The 17320-nt window shown below is 41.0% G+C and overlaps 1 protein-coding gene across 1 annotated transcript; it reads right to left on the minus strand.

Moving 5' to 3' along the window:
* Positions 1–204: 204 nt before the first annotated feature.
* Positions 205–12047, minus strand: ntmt2 (N-terminal Xaa-Pro-Lys N-methyltransferase). The gene is made up of 4 exons (XM_084066731.1): positions 11636–12047; positions 7813–7985; positions 3012–3264; positions 205–1867 (listed from the first exon to the last, which is right to left on the minus strand). The coding sequence occupies exons 1-4, from the start codon at positions 11904–11906 to the stop codon at positions 1575–1577; spliced, it is 990 nt and encodes a 329-aa protein (XP_083922857.1). The 5' UTR covers positions 11907–12047; the 3' UTR covers positions 205–1574.
* Between the last annotated feature and the right edge of the window lie 5273 nt (positions 12048–17320).

Below are 17320 nucleotides of genomic sequence, written 5' to 3' on the forward strand. Positions count from 1 at the left end.
GCCAACGGTGATTACCCATCTTAAATCCTATTAGCCTTTGTTTGGAACACAAGATGAGAAACATCATTTATGAAAGAACATTTCAAAAATCATAAAACTAGATCCATATGCTTGCTGAGTTGGCAATTACACTGAGACATTTTGTAGAGCCTCATTCGTTGTGAGCCAAGCCCTGAAATTGAAAGACAATGTCACCAGTTAAGAGAGACTTCTTCAGTTGAATTTAATTAAATCAAATACATCATCCACCAAATTGTGCTGTCATTGTTCCAAAGACTCGTACTCCAAAGTCTTTTCTGGTTTAGAAAAAATATTGGGAGTTTCTACAGTTGAGAAATACTGCAACATAGCCTATACGACAACTTAGCGTATCAGCTAAAATGACTGATTAAAATCTTGTCATCTAAAACTGTGTGAAAGACACCACACATACTGTAAGTACAGATAATATAAAAAAGACTATGTCTATGAATTTGCAATATTACAGGCAAATATATAATACATACAGTGCTTATGTAAAAACAACATGACTATGTACAGCTGACCAACTGAAGCAAAGCTGTTTTTATGCTCGATTTAAAGTTAATTGTGCGCCAGTGTCACCTAATGAAAATAGCAGATCTACAATCTTGATGTGAGCTTTTAAATTAGCTATTTTTGTTATAACAGTCACATAAGTACACATAAAGTACCAGAATAGGCTATACACAAAATAGTGTGTACACCCCCTCCAAATCAAATGTAAAAAGAAAACAGCACTATTCAGCAATATAAGTAACAAGGTTTTACATAAATCTGCCATGATTCTTATTGATTATATTTGATTAAATGTCCAGAATTATTTGTTGTGTAATTAGAATACAAAAATATACATAATAAATTATCTGTTATTCACAGTAAAACAGTTTGGTTTTACTTAAAAAACAAGGGAAAATATTTAGTTTAAAGAGGAAATCCTACTTAAGCCAGAATGGTACACTTGAACACTGGTCTCTCAGAGTAAAAAAATAAATTACTCAGGGACTCCAGGCTTTGTCTGTTCTCTGACATCAATAATGCGGGCAGTATACTTCAAAAGAAGTAAAATCTTTTTTGGCATGCCAAAACCGAAGAAGTTCTCTGCGGATGAAATTGTTTTATACTCAATGTGGTTTTTGCAAGAAAAAAATATTCGGCAAGGGAATCTGTGTGTTCGTTTTCTCCGCAATCATGTCATTTTGTTCTAAAGACCTCGACAAACTTTGTTTCCGCAAGAAGTATGCTGCCCGCTCTCTTGTTTACAGGTTTGGAAAGATTTGTTCCTCAATCACAATTGAACTGATCCTCATTAAAGTTGCATTGTGTGATATTTCTGATGGTCTTGTACCGTAGATCATATGGCATGGCATCATATGGTACGGTACGGTACAGTATCTTACAATTGTATCGTATGTACAAAGAGGCTCTAACAGTATAAAATGTGAAATCTGTTTTAGGGTGAATTTCCCTTTTAAAAGTCTTCAGTTTGAGCCAATAATAAGCTACTATTTCATTTTTACAGTGCAATATCCTAACCCCTGACTTGATGATCTCATTCACTTCTTCTTCTTCTCCTTCTCCGTCTCCTTCATCGGCACCATGGCGATCATCCAGACAGGAACCATGGATTCTGGTAAGCCCTCCTGCCTCTCTACGGCCAACACCTCCAGGCCGGCCTTGGCGATGATGCACCGCATGATGTCCAGGTGACGGATGATGCTGCTATCAATAGTGTCCAGTTTGGCGCCCAGTCGTGCCATGTTGTCCTTAAGGATGATGACACCGTTGGGACGCAGGCTCCTCTTGCAGCGGAACAGGAAGTTCATCAGGTCCTTGTCAGTTAGGTGGCCTGTGGAGACAGGGGAGACAGGGACAATGCATGACCAAATAGCCAAACAAAATACAAATAAAAATCAATACAAATAAAATCACAATGTAACTTAACAAAAAAATAACAATCTAACTCATAAACCCCCCAAAAATAAAATCACAATTCACATTTTTATGTAGGAGTAATATACGTAAAATGAATTGCTTCGCAAAAGTCGGCCTCCTGGTGGTGCTATAATAATGTTAAAATGGGTGGCATTTGTTCCTAAACGTAGTGAGAATGTGCGTGCAAAGTGTCAACGCAATCGGCCGCTGCCTTTCGGCCTGGCGGAGACAATAATATTGTGAATTATTATTCACAATAATAATAGTTATAATAATGAATAGTTATATCATAACTAATTATCAGATCTGAACTATGGCAGCTGGCTTTGTAAGAGATGCCATGGTGATACACAGTATGTGCCTTTTTAATTGATCTTTTAAGAGAGCTGGGTTCAAACAAAAAAGCCAAAAGTCTTAATTGCAATAAAAGCTAACAAGGAGTATACAGCACCCTCTCTAAAGTACTCTTTTGCTTGGTGAAAGTGTGACAGGGTTCACTCTGTGAAATGAAGGGCATGTGACTGTCTGAGAGTAGAGGAGAGGAGGAGGAAATGAAGAGGGGGAGGAAGAGGAGGAGGAGATGGAGGCAGAGGGGGAGAATAAAGTCAAATGAGGCAAGAAAGGCGCTACCTGGAATATCCTGCCTCTGAGCACTCATTCATTTCAGGAAAAGAAGAAATAAATGCTAGTATCGTCTAAAATAAGACATGTGGGTTCGGGCAGTAAGTCAGGACTTCCACCCTTTCACATTGGCATGGACCGCTGGCAGCAACTCTGAGGTACAGTAGGCTTGAAGCTATATCATATAGCTGCAATGTATAGTTCCATAGTTCCACACTCACCTGTAAATAAATATAAGCCCTCATACAGAAAAGGCCACCTCTGAGCTGAAATGAAATGTAAACACTGGAAAGATGTACAGTGTACTGTATCTAAAGTTATGAATACACTCAGGCACACATGTGTACACTTAGATGTGCTCTCTTTCTCAGAGTTTCAAATGCACATCGACACAATAAAAAAAACATGTGCACAAAATAAATGCTTCACAGACTTACATGCGACCCACTGTATCCAGATGACGTCGTATCTCTTTTTAGGAGGCGTCCACTCCTGCAGGCTGTAGCAGTACATGGTCTCGATGCGGTCGGCGTCATCGCCTAGGTACTCCTCGTGTGCATGGAGCAGGAAGTGCTCCATCATGTCGGCCATCTCCATTTTCTCGAACACAGGCAGGAGGACACCTTTTGACACGCGGCCGATGCCACAGCCGCAGTCCAGGGCGCAGTGTGTGCCGGCCTTACCAGGACCCTATAGGGGTCCACAAACAGAAGGGGTGTGTGTCATAAAACGTTTCCATGGATAAATACCATGTGTACGCGTATATGGTGCCCACATGAAAATGTACATTGAAATGTCAGTTTTCATGCTGCATGTTATTACAATAACTGTAAGTTATCAAAAGGCCTGATTCTTTATTTTCTATCTTGCCAGATGTCTGACCTCCCGTAGTTCAAAGAGCAGAGCACCGACAGGCACGCCTACAATACCTCAGGGCAAGGAACCGTGAACTTTAACATGAGAGAACAAAAAGATGCATAACTTGAATCACATTGCTTTTACTCCCTCTTCATTTTGTATTCTGACTTCACTTCATCCCCCCCGGAGTAGGGGGGGGAGTCAGGGGCCCCATTGTGTGATTGTATGAAAGATGGGGCCCTGAGGAACTCTATGCTTGTTAGAGGTGGCTTCCTGGTTTGGGTGAATTACTGCCATATTGCGCCGTGCGCATGTACTTCAGTTTAACCTGGATGCACTCTAAATCTCCCCACCGTGCTCATTTTTAATGGAGATGTCAGGTTAAGGAGCTAGGAGCCAATAGAAGGCAGCCATGGTGAAGTTTGTAGAACACGATATGCAGTTGACTACACTCTGATGAAGTAGGATTTCATGATTTGTGGAGTCTCTGCATGTTTTTGGTATACCATTCACTTCAGGGACCATTCACTTCAGCGCATCCACGCGCGTCCACTCATACAACCCCCCCCCACACACACACACACACACACACACACACACACACACACACACACACACACACACACACACACACACACACACACACACACACACACACACACACACACACACACACACACACACACACACACACACACACACACACACACACACACACACAAACACACACATGCATATGGAAACACTAGCAACCACAAATGCATGTGGTGAAACTATGCTCTCTTTGATGTGCGCAACACAAACACAAGCACACTAGGGCTGCAAATAATGATTATGTTCATTATCGATTAATCAGTCAATTACTGTTCAGATTCTTTTATTAGCTCTGCTAGCCACAGGCGGACGAGAGCTTATAAATGTTGGCACCGTTTGTGTGTGTGTGTGCGTGCGTGCGTGCGGGCGTGGTGTGTGAGAGAGTGTGTGTAAATGCACAATTTACACGTGAATCCGGAGCTATTCTCGCAAACTGCTGGACCTATAGGCTCCAAGCGGTTTGTACACACTGTCAGTAGGTCAAAAAAGACAATCCCAGAATGTTTGAACGACAACTACTGTTTGTTATTTCATATTTTTTGTGCATGCATTACCGCCAACCCACTGTCCCTCCAGGCTATGGGATATAATGTCTGCAAGACTATGGAGTGCAAGTAGCCCACAAATACTGCATAGTCTATGTATGCTGCACTGTATACAGTACTCGTTTGTGATGGCCTCCCCACTCTGGCCTCCCCACTCTGCCACTTTTCCATTAGGGGAAGTGATTGGCAGAGTGGGGCAGGTTGTATGTGGACTGTCTTTTTAACGCATTCTCCACCCAGTTTGGGACACTTTACTGTGTGTGTGGTGAGCCTGTCCTTAAGCAACACGTTTGTAAATCTATGGTCTTTAAGCCATGATAGTAAATTTCCTGTTTTTACGTGTACAGTTGGGGGAGTGGGCCACTTAAAGTGTAGTCATCCTAGGTCGCCACACTGTGTTAATCCGGCCCTATAGGCAAACAGCTTTACGCTCCAGTATTACACCTGGATTACACCTCATCTAAAAACACATTATCAACACATATACGCCTACGCTTAGTATAGATTTTAATTAACGCAATCCTGCCATGACATACCCAGGCTATCCATCCAATAATGTTTTTTGACTTGCTGCAATGCCACACATAGGTAATATATGTGATAAAGTTAGACCATACAATGAAACAATAAGGTGCACATCACACATTATATCTGAACGCAACAAACATCTTAATACCATATTATACAATATATATATCGTATACATACAGTGTATACCCAGCAGTCACAAGATGATCTTTTTTAAGATTCTAAGAAGCATATTTTGGAACAAACACACACACACACACACACGCACACACGCGCACACGCACACGCACACGCACGCACGCACGCACACACGCACACACGCGCACACCTTTCTGGCCTGGTGAAACTGAATTTTGGATGTCTAAACTCAACAAGGACATGGTGTCTCTAGAAAACAGGTGGACCTGTGCCTAGGGAGACAACTCAAACCTTGTAGCATGCAACACTGTATACCATTTCAAAGGATCATCTCATCAAGACTGTATGTTGTTGCAGAGTTCTGTTTGACATGTCAGATGATATGCTGATGACGGAGACAAATATCCACAAACTAGAAACCCCTTGACGTTTCCCTGACTGGAATGGGATTACAGAAGGCCTTGCAAGGTTATGTGTTGTAACATATGTGCTGCAACGAGCGTGCATGTATGGTTCTAATTAGTGTCTGTAACTGTCAAGGTCACTATGATTGACAGATCCAACAGTATTTCAGGACAGAGAGGTGCCAATCTCCAGGCACTGGGCAGTGGATTGTGAACACGATACAGCCGTGATTTTGTCATCGGAACAGTTAAATTTGGGCTGGTTGTGTTTACATTAGCATTAGAGGCTAGGCTTCCCACCAACTACAGTACTTCACGTATTTCCTTTCCTTTTAACATCCAGATGCTTGTAGCTTATTATTAGGTCTCTCTGAAGTGACCCTATAAATAACCTGTCTAGGTCAAACACATTCTCCTGAATTGGCATGATGCCCATAATGCTCAGTAACCTACATTCACACAACCATTACTATGCACCACGCACGCACGCACACACACTCTATAAAACTGATGTATTTAGCTATGAACATTACTGAAGGTTTTGTAATGATATAAATCTAACTAGATATGTGTGCTGCTTGCGTTAATCACCATGCTCGCTTAATCATAGAGAATGCTTGGGTGTCTCCGACTCTCCGTATTCCACAGAATATAACTGCGCAAGATTATTACTCATTGGAACTATCCCAGAACAAGTATTAGCTACATTGCTAACAGGTATTAAATAAAAATCAGAGGATACAGGTTATATCCACGTTTAACTTTACTTAAAGGTAGTGTAAGTGATATTTTTTTGGTTAGGTTAAAGCACTATTCTGATAGTAATCATTGCTATAGAGTGTTTGTTCAGTAACAAGGGTCTCCCCATCTTTCCAGCTGTTTAATAAACAAAAAATACATTTTCAGGTGGGTTGCCAATTTCAGCCAATCTGGAGTGTGCCCATTTATCAGCTTAAATGTTTACATTACACTATACATTAGACATACAACGGGTGGTAGCCTTCTCCTCACTACTGGCCAGACGCCTGATATTACTCAAGTGGAAACATGTCACTCCTCCTAGTGTGAATGGGAGGATTAAAGACTTAAGGGCTTCATGTGATAAATTTAACCGTACCTGGCAATCTTTTCTGGAATATGGAAGATTTATTTTTGGGCATCTTATGCCTTTATTATAGATAGGGCAGTAGGCTGACAGGAAATGGGGAAAGAGAGATGGGGGGTGAGACACAACAAAGGCCATTGGTATCGGGACTCGAACCAGCGACGGGCTGTCAGGCTACATTGGCCTAGGTGCTTGGACCGCTACGCCAACGGTCCAGAAGACACAGAATTTGTCCCCTGATGACTAGACTCAAGAATATATTGGCAGCAGCTGTATTGGGTTTTGTTGTTGATTTTTTTGCTGTTTTTGGTGTGTAATAGTAATGATAATGATGATAATGATAGTAATATCTCAGTTCACTTTCCTGTTCTGGCTAATAGTGTTGTTGATAAAGGACACTGTCAGACCAGAACATGAAAAGTATTTTCTCTATTTATTTAAAAATTAACTGCAGAAAGGGTGGAGGTGAGTCACAAAATATATAATGCTGTCCACCTATATATTGTAGTTAACATAAAGGAAACAGCTTTTTGCATCTATAAATGGTAAATGGTGCATTTATATAGGTACATTTATCCAAGGTGCTTTACAATGGTTGTGCATTACATTCACACACACATGGCTGAGGAAACCATGCAAGGCACCAACCTGCTCATCGGGAGCAATTAGGTGTTCAGTGTCTCGCTCAAGGACACTTCGACACTAACTCTGGGGGAGCCCGGGTTCAAACTGGGAAACCTTCCGGTTTGCAAGCGGCCGCTCTACATCCTGAGCCACTGCCGCCCCCAAATCTATGACCTACAAATGACCTACAACACTAACCTCTGCTTAGGAGTTCACCCAGACATGCCACTCTGTGCTATATTGAGGACTCCTTGCAGATGATATTTGATCTCTGAGTAGAAAGATACAGTGGACATTGATATGGATATACAGTAGTGAGCTGCCACAGCAGTAGCCTACCACGTGTGCATGAGGAAAGAGGAAGACACATTTTCTTATTGTATTTTAGTGCTTTGATACATGTTAAGTGTTTTTAGGAATGTTACCCCTGCTTTAAACTCACCACAAACCTCTTCAGAAACTGCCTGGAGCCTTCCAGATCAACGTTGGAGATCTCCACGAAATCTCCCATCATGCCCTCCTCTGAGGCAGGCACATCCTCATAGAATTTCTGAGCGCGGTAGTAGAACTGTTTCTCACCCTTGATGTACTCGCAGGTGACTGGAAACAGCTTGACTGTTGGGAGAAAGACAGACAGACAGTTTAATTGTTAGGACAGAAGAGGACACAGAACAAAGGATGGACAGAAGAGGGCGACATGTGGGGGTGTAGGGTAGCAGGTAATGAATCATCTGTGTATGTTGAAAATAACTTTCCCCAGCCTAGAACCAGGGCCGGATCTACCATATGGGCACTTTGGGCACGTGCCCAGGGGCACCTGGGCATCAGGGGGCACAAAAAAAATCAAAAAAATCCCCATTTTGCAGTTATCTATTACGAATGAAATAAATAAATTATGTCAAATGGCAATTTTTTTCTCGCACGCGCGCTTTGCGAAATTGGGCACCCGCGCACGGGCGCATGAGGCGGGGGGCCCATTGCAGTTCCAGTGCCCATGGGCACTGAGAGGTGTTAATCCAGCCCTGCCTAGAACAACAACCATGTTTTTTATGGCACTGGGGAAACAGTTATGAAGAGGATCAGTGTTTACAATCCCATCACATAATTAAGCAACTATAAATAAGGGAGCATTTTGTCATTCTAACCCTCTGATCAGCTGTTATGAGGGCAGGCAACAAGTGTTTTATGATATTCATCTTCACTGTTGGCCATTCCTGTTCTTAGGTTACTGCAGAGCTTAATAAAAGTCAAAGGTTATGTTTATTGTGAAGTTGGCAAGATGCAATGATCCATACTCTTATTACATTACAGTAATTTAGCAGAAGCTTTTATCCAAAGCGTTACAATAAGTGCATTCAACATAGGTAGGCAAGAAAACTACTAATCACCAGAAGTCTTTTTTTTTTTTTTACTTTCTTTTTATTCTTTTTTCTTAGAGCAAGTTAGGTCATGTTGGGCATCACATATACATTAAATGAGTACATTTCTGGTAAAGTTAACACTCTTATGTTAAGGGCTATTCAGTCCAGATGAAATGAGAGGGATCCTTATTTGAAGAAACTTCAGTCCTTTTGTTGAGAGATCTCAGTTTGTTTGTCTTTACTGTTAAAGTCCATGGTAGTTTGTTGGTAGATATTCCAATGTTTCACTCCTGATTTTTGGGCAGGTTTCCAGACATTTGCAGAATAATCACCAGAAGTCTTAAGTGCATTCTCTTCTAAAACAAGCAACTAAGAGCATACCTAGCACTAAGGTAAAAGTGCAATATATCAGCTACCTACTTTCTTATGAAGCAAAAACAACAACGACACTGCTGTATTATATGATGTATAAGACCACAGTCCCTTGAGTGACAATGTTATCAATCACTTGATACCTGACACTAAACTACAGGTTTTTTCTTTTGTCTCCCTGGGACCTCTCATAAAAATGTATCCCTTTAGACTGAAATCACATTGCTACAGGCTTAACACTTTCCTGTGTTTCTGTGCGCGTGTTTGTGCGTGCGTGCGCGCGTGCGTGCGCTCGCGTGTGTGCGTGCGCGTGTGCGTGTGCGTGTGTGTGTGTGTAAGAGAGAGAGAGAGCGAGAGAGGGAGAGAGAGAGAGAGAGAGGAGATGGGGTGTCACAGGGGAACATGTGTTTGCTCGTCAAGGATGTGCAGTGGCAGAATCCATGACGGAATGCACTCCCTCCATGAGTTTCATTTTAACCATGGCTCCTCAGCATTATAAACATATGGACTATAACATAGGGCCGAAATCCAAGAAGGGGATTTTGACGCCTCCAGGCAATCAAGAAGTAAAACTGGACAATCAGAACATACCAAGAACTTTCCATTTCAACCCCTCATTCTGCGGTGAAATATCTCAAGGTGTCAAGTTTGGCACAGACAGAGTAGATTTTGATACAAGATAGGCACTAGAAGGACTGCCAATGGCAGTCGTGTGACCTCATAGCAAGCCTCTCAGAGGGAGAGCCTTGCTAAATATAGAAGTGCAGAGAAAGACCACGAAGCAGGGAAACGTGTGAGAGAGTGTGTCTGGCACTTCTTTGCCAAAGATGTGCCAATCTGATGACACTATCCCTTTAACCTCTCGAAGCTGACCTTCTGACCATCTATCTGCTTGAACAAGATTACTTTGTGCTTATGCTCCTATTATTCATTATGTCCACCTGAATTGCTTAATTATTCTTTTATCAGTTTGTATTAGGGGTATAGTTGCATTATTTTTTATATCTTTCAGTGACAATGGTTCCATGTCAATGTCTGGTTGAACACTCATGAAGACATAAAGGATTAATTTCATTTTGCATAATCGTTAAAGAGTTAAAGCTGCGGTTAGTGAATAATTTGGCTTTGAAGCTCTTGTCATGAATCCTACTTTCTGACATGATTTAGTTCTTTCATGTTTGAAATGCTACCCACTGGATCAAGTTAGTGGTCAGAAGGTCAGTCTTCTTCAGCCAGCCACCTATTTACGTATGTGATGTCCATCAAAACTGAATATGTCAAAGGACAAATTAAAGACGTCACCACATTCTTGACATATCCTGAGCATGCTTTAAGTGAAATAGGCAATGTCACGTACACCTATCTACTATGGTCCGCAAGTAATTGTTTCCACCAGGCCGGGCGGCCGAAGACTGGAGACTATGTATACCGTATAGTTTTGCTCCTGTCTGTCTGTATATGTGGGTGTCAGTGTGTCAGTGTCTATGAGCAGTTAATTCACCAGTGTACCCCAAATTCTTCAAATCGGTCTCATGGTGGCGCTATAACAGGACAGGTACACCATTTGGCGGATAACTCTTGAACTGTAGGTCGTACAATCAAAACGTTCCCATGATGCGCTTTCAAAGTTTGCGGGAGAGACCCGTTTTGCATGAAGTCGCACAAATCATGAATGCAGCGTCCGATACCCGTGAAACTTTGCACGAAAACTCCCAGTAGGCCAAGGAAAAACCATCAACCCATTTAAAAAAAATTGGCCTCATGGTGGTGCTATTAGAACCCACTTCACGTTTTGGCCTATAACTCTTGAACCCCTGGATTCCTTGTATCATGACACAACTCCCTTTCCTGGCCATTTGTGCCAGACTAGATTTTCTGCCATTTTTCTTCAAAACACACTTTTTGCAACTACCCCTGCAAATTTTGTCCAAAACTCAAACCGGTACACATAATCTCTGGAGTCATGTGATCAAGATGTATCAGTCAGATTTTCACACCATTCCGATTGGCTATGATTGACTTTGCAGTCTATGCACCGTCAACATGCAGTATTCTTTCCTGCAGAGATGTATCTATAGTGCATGTCAATGCACAGTTCATTTTCATAATAGTCACAAAATTGGCTGCATTAAAGCAGCTTAAGTTAGAAGAATTCCAATACTTATAAATGAAACATGACATTTACATACACATTATTGTCATGATATCTTTATGCAGGAACTCTGCTGATACTCTACAGGTATGATGATTATGGAGTTGCATTTCCCACTGGTAACAAGAATAGCAAAAATATCTAGCCTGTATGCAGAAATATGAGATTTTTGTAGGTAATCTACGTTCCTTTTTGTGTGGATGTATTTACCTGTCTTTACAATAGGTAAGACAACACATCCTACAACTTACCCGGCAGAGTTATTCTAGTGCTACCACTGATTCCCCCCACATTGCCTTGTAATAAAATAGAGCATTGAGAAAACAATATAATAACATTTGAATTCTTTACGTTATAAAATGTCTGGTCTCTCTTCTTACCAATGGGGGTCTTCTCCAGGAGGTATAGGTAGCTGGCAAAGAACTCATTCCTCAGGGTGTGTTGCAGATGGAAGGACATGCTGTGTTTACCCATCTCAGCATCGGCCCCTTTCCAGCGGTCTTTCATGGCTTGGTGAGCTTGCTGAGCTTGGAGCAAAATGTTGGTTGGTGCTTCAGGATATTCTGAACTCGCCGCATCTTCCGGTGTTTCTGGAATTGAAACAGCTTTATCTTCCAGTGTTTTTGGAATTGGAACAGCCTTATCTTCCATTTTGACTATATGGCCTTGGGGCTCCTTTGGTTTAGTAGCTACAGTTATCCACACTGAGAGAGAGTGTGTGTGTGACTCAGCCACAGCAATAGCAGACTGTGCGTCTGTGAGTGTGTGGGACCCTATTGCACCAGCTGCTGCTATATCTGTGTCCGCCTGTCCCGGTGTACAAGTCACTGGCAGTCTTGACGAAAGGCGATCAGGCAAAGATTCTTTACTTTGGGTGGTGCTGAGAATTTTCACTTCACCTGCCAGGGATGTTGACTTGGGGAGGGGTGAAAGAGTAGGGAGCCTTTCACCCCTCAACCAGTAGGTTGAGGTAGCCTTTGGTAGTCAGAGAGAGAGAGAGTAAAAAATAAATCTCTTGTTTTTCAGGACTATTGTCGGCTCCTTTACCAAGACATGCGTCTGAGCTTTTAGGCCATGCACAAATACCAGCAGCACATACAACCATACATCTGACCTCCAGCATTTACTGTGTAAATAGCGTTGCTATAATTAACATCATCATCATATCATGTTTGTATACATAGTACATAGTACTGCTTTAAATACAGCCATGCTGTTCTCTCAAGGCAAGATATGCGTTCCAAGCAATCTATAGCATGCCCAAGTTCGCTCAACAACGCGTGACTATTTCCCCACTGTTACTAGGCAGAATAAGTACCCGAGACACATTAGCAACGACTGTGCTAATGACTGTATAAGGGGTTATTGAGGGTGTTGGGTCCCCCCAGCAAACAGTTTAAACACATAAATCCTATTTGATTGTACTTTATTTTGGCACCAAGTCTTGTCAATAGGGGTCCACAGCCAAATACATATCACACATTACTCTCCAAAGATATCTCTGATGTTTACAATTGACCCATAAATACTAGTTGAACATTCGCCTATGAGTTCTCCATTTTTGACATCTGTCAGTTCAGGGTCATACTGTACATACCAGGCACGTTTCTCCAGGCACGATCTTTTTTAAGCAGAAGAATGAAGATGGCATGCATGAGACTCACATTTCTGTGACAAAGATACTAACTTCTGGACGACTGACCTCAGGATAACACATGAGCATGTAGCATCAGTTCCCTTTCAATCATCACCACAAAGACTTATATTTCTGTCGCTCTACTGAAATCATATTCTCAACAAGTCATGGTGTAAATTTAGAACGGTGACGTCACCCATCACTTGGGGAACTGAATGGTGCTTACACAAGCAGATTAGTCAAAGTGCAGAATTTGCAGGTTGAAATAATAATAATAATTTAAAAAATCCTTATTTCTTTAAACCATTTTTGACCACTTAAACCCCAGCATCCGTATCGGGGAAAGCTTTCGCTGAAAATAGCAGATCGACAAGCTTAACACGTTGCGTTGTGAGCTTGTCAATGTGCTATTTTCAGCGAAAGCTTTCCCCACATTAACAGAAAAAAAAACACTAGTATAGAGCGTTTGTATAGAGAAGTTTGATCCAGTGGTGTAAAGTAACTAAGGACAGTACATGTACTCAGTACTGTACTTAAGTACAATTTTGAGGCATTTTTTACTTTCTTCAGTATTTACAATACTTTTACTTCTACTCCACTACATCTCAGAGTCAAATATTGTACTCTTACTCCACTACAATTACATGAAAACTTTACGTTACAAGTTACTTTGTAGATTTTGATTATTATTACAACACATACTGTACACCAGCCCTATATACTGTACATTTCGGCCATTTGAAAATTGCAGATCCACAAGCTCACCATGCGTTGCGATGCATTGTGAGTTTGTGGATCTGCTATTTTCCAAAGATTTTAATACATTTTGAACTTGTGAAATGGGAAAATTCTGCACAATGAGTACTTTTACTTTTGGTACTTTTAGTACATTGTGATGCCAACACTTTTGCACTTTTACTCAAGTACTTTTGAAATATAGGACTTTTAATTGTAACAGAGTATATCTACATTGCAGTATTGATACTTTTACTTAAGTCAAACATGTGAGTACTTTTTCCATCGCTGGTTCTACCCATCAAACTTGACCAAGGTTCGAATCCAGGGTAGGATGTGAAACTTATGGATTGCATCTTTAAATTATCACTTCTATAGCCTAGCTGTACTGAGTCATGTTTATTGATTTCCCTTTTTGAAATAAAACAAACCAATAAGATATATGGTAGTTCACTCCCACCCAGTTCTCATCATGATTTGTGTGCATGGGGATCTCATCTTAAACAAGCTCAGTGCTTAATGAGTCTTCCAATTTAGTAGACCTTGTATTGTGAATTTGTACTTCCATGTACTGTTGTTCTCATGTCTTACTAAATAAAATACATCAATCAATCAATCAAAACGTCTCATTCACAAATACAAAAACAAGATGAAATAAAATAAATAATTACACTGCAAAACTAAATTCTTCCAGTGGTAACAATATCATATAAAACATTACAACTGTCAAACAGTCATCAGAAATCATCATTAAAAAATGTTTTTAATTGGGTGCATCATGTACTCTGCATATTCATTGTAATTCTAAACACCCAGTCAATGGTTAGCCATTCAGTTCACTTTTAGGATGATGAGTCACACCTGCTGTGACTGTGGGGGTGGTCCACACCCCACTGTACAATGGGGTAACAGCATTTTAAGTATACGGCCAAAAATAGCGGAGCTGGTGGTAAATAGTATGTGACACCCAGTAAACAAAACATTGTCCAGTGTCAATCTATGCTTCTTGTTTTTTCAACCCTCCAGAAAGGGAACACCAAGGTGCAACCCCACATTGTACAAATGTTCATTGAACATAGTTTTCAACTTTTTCATTATGAATGCCAGTTGGATAAAAAAACTAAAACAGGTTGACAGATAATTAAAGACAACCTCTAGAAATATCTAGAGGTTGTCTTTAATCATCTGTCAAGCTGTTTTTATACAGATCAAAATAGCTTGAAGGGTACAACACAAATAATTGTTTTAAATCATTTGGGCCTAAAAGTGGCAAAATCAGGGTACTGTCACATGTTAAAATCATATACAAAGTTTATATTTAATTCGGTGTTAAATCGGCACTATGAAACTTTTTTCTTATGAATAAAATGTAATTTTGTCCATTCTGTATGGCAGTGTATGTTAATACAATATAACTTCTACAATTGGGGTGGTTGTATTTTGTCCTGCGCCTCTATTGAGACATTTAGGTTGTGTCAAAGGTCATGTCTCACCTAGACACAGGATCTGACACGAATTTTGACCTGAGGCTCAAGATTCAATTTATCCCCTGAGCAAGCAGGCAGGTTCTATTAGCTCAATGGTAAAAATGTTAGCCCTTGCGCAGGAAACCGTGTTCAAATCCAGGGTAGGAGAGGAAAATTACATAGTGCAGCTTTAAGTATACTGAAGATCAAGCTGCTGAAATTACAGACTTAAAAGTGAGTAGGTCTACAATGATGTAATCAAACTAAGTAATTTGCCATCAGAGTAGGTGTAAACAGGAAATTGAATCCTGCAATAATTTGCACAATGCAATGCAAATAGGTTAACTCAGCAGAAGCCCCAAGTTATCATATTTATTTCCAGACTCAAATAGTCACACAGTCAGGAACTCAGGGTTACCCAGCACTGACTGACACAACCCCATGACCTCTGTGACTAAACCTTGCAGTCAGGACATCCATCATATCTGTGGCACGGCACCACAACAAGCTAAAAGAGGCTGAACAGTTGTCTGGCAATCTGGCAATCACTAACAAACTGCTTTGTAAAACAAAAACAAAAAAGTACATTAAACAGCTCTATTATATAATAGATGTCTTATCAGTACTTTTTCAGGAGAATGTTCAGAATTTGTGTATGAGTTCACTGGAGTTCACACTGTGAAAAGCATTCCAGAAGGGGTGCCGCTGGCCTAGTAGTTATAGGGCGCATACATATACACACATATAGGCTGTAATGCAGCCTGACAGCGAGTCGTGGGTTCGAGTCCCGAGCCCGATGACCTTTTGCTGCGTGTCACTCCCCATCTCTCTCTCCGGGTTTCCTGTCTATCTCCACCAGGGCAGGAATTTCAGGGAGGCCACGAAGGCCATGGCCATCGTTGCCCTTCAGTTTGGCCTTGTGCCCCTCAAAAAAAGGGCATGCCCTGAGGACACAGTGGCCTTAATGCCCCAGCTGACTGTACCACTTTCTCCTCTGTCTCTTTCTTGTTAATATGTTGACACCAGTGTCTCTTTCTTGTCATGTAGACACCAGTGTCTTTTGTTGAGATTCTGAATTCTTAACTCCCCAGAGTCCCACCCCATCTTTAAACCAATCCAGTGACTTTGATTGGTGCAGGGCTGAGCTAGGAGGGGCTTACCAGGCTAGGGCTGAGCATATGGATCAGATTTTTAAATGATCCTTAACCCTTAAATTCAATTAATTACAAAAATCTTGTTTTAATTGATGGCTTTCCTGCCCTGGCATTTGGACTTTGTGCCCTCAAAAAATGGACAACACCAAAGGCCAATAAGTGCCCTTGCCCCTAAAATGACAAAATTCCAGGCCTGATCTCCACTGTATACTATCATAATAATAATAATAATAAATATAGCTGCAAGCAGCGATAATACGGGGCCAGTGAATAGAGAGAGAGAGAGAGAGACATGGAAACGGAATAGATTGAAGAGAGAGAGAGAGTGACATGGAAACAATAGATTGATTAGAGAGAGAGATGGAAACATAATGGTTTGATTGGACATCTCAACCTACTGCCATTAACAGGATTCGAACTCTCAACCTTCAGACTAATAGGCTGCAACACTACCTGTAGTGCTATAGCTTTGTCCAGGCTGATATTGTCTGTTGAAGATCATAAACTCTTGCCTTCTTTCATGAACCAAGCCCCTGTTTCACTAACACTAAGATCACTCGTTCACAAACCATTTACCAATGAAGAAATTGTACATCTCCTCTGAACCAAAACTAGTGAAAGTAGCCGATCTACAAGCTCACAAACCATGAAAAGTTGTGAGATTGTAGATCAGCTATTTTCAGAATGAAGTATGTCATACGTTGAAAAAACGTACTCTCAAATAAGCATTTCAGGTTATCTTTACCATTTGCACATGTATTCATTGATACAGTCATGTTGTTTGCAATTGAACTTAAATTAAGTCTGCATCAAGTGAGGCTTGAACTGGCGACCTTGAGATTGTGAGGCATTCATTTAAGGGAGACGCCATTGGCCCAACAGACAAGTAACTGTGAAAAAGGAGATCACACAGATGATACAGTTTCACGCAAATAGCTGAAAAATCCTGGGTTTAAGTGTTTTTCAAACTGCTCAAAATTGCGGACAATCTAAGGGCGGAGCTTACTGGTCAAAGCGATAGATGTGTTCCTCATGAGTCAAGGCACAAGTGTAAGCAAGTTTCACGACTTTCGG

This window comes from Gymnoscopelus microlampas (genome assembly GCF_963454915.1).
Source record: "Gymnoscopelus microlampas genome assembly, chromosome: 9".
In the NCBI taxonomy this organism is placed as follows: domain Eukaryota; kingdom Metazoa; phylum Chordata; class Actinopteri; order Myctophiformes; family Myctophidae; genus Gymnoscopelus; species Gymnoscopelus microlampas.

What these genes read in the sequence shown, in the direction of transcription:
- ntmt2 (XM_084066731.1), bottom strand. Translation starts at nt 11,906, where the DNA reads ATGGAAGATAAGGCTGTTCCAATTCCAAAAACACTGGAAGATAAAGCT. An exon ending in CCTGGAGAAGACCCCCATTG is followed by an intron (nt 7,986 to 11,635) that starts GTAAGAAGAGAG and finishes TTCTCCCAACAG; the next exon opens with TCAAGCTGTTTCCAGTCACC. An exon ending in AGTTTCTGAAGAGGTTTGTG is followed by an intron (nt 3,265 to 7,812) that starts GTGAGTTTAAAG and finishes GGACCCCTATAG; the next exon opens with GGTCCTGGTAAGGCCGGCAC.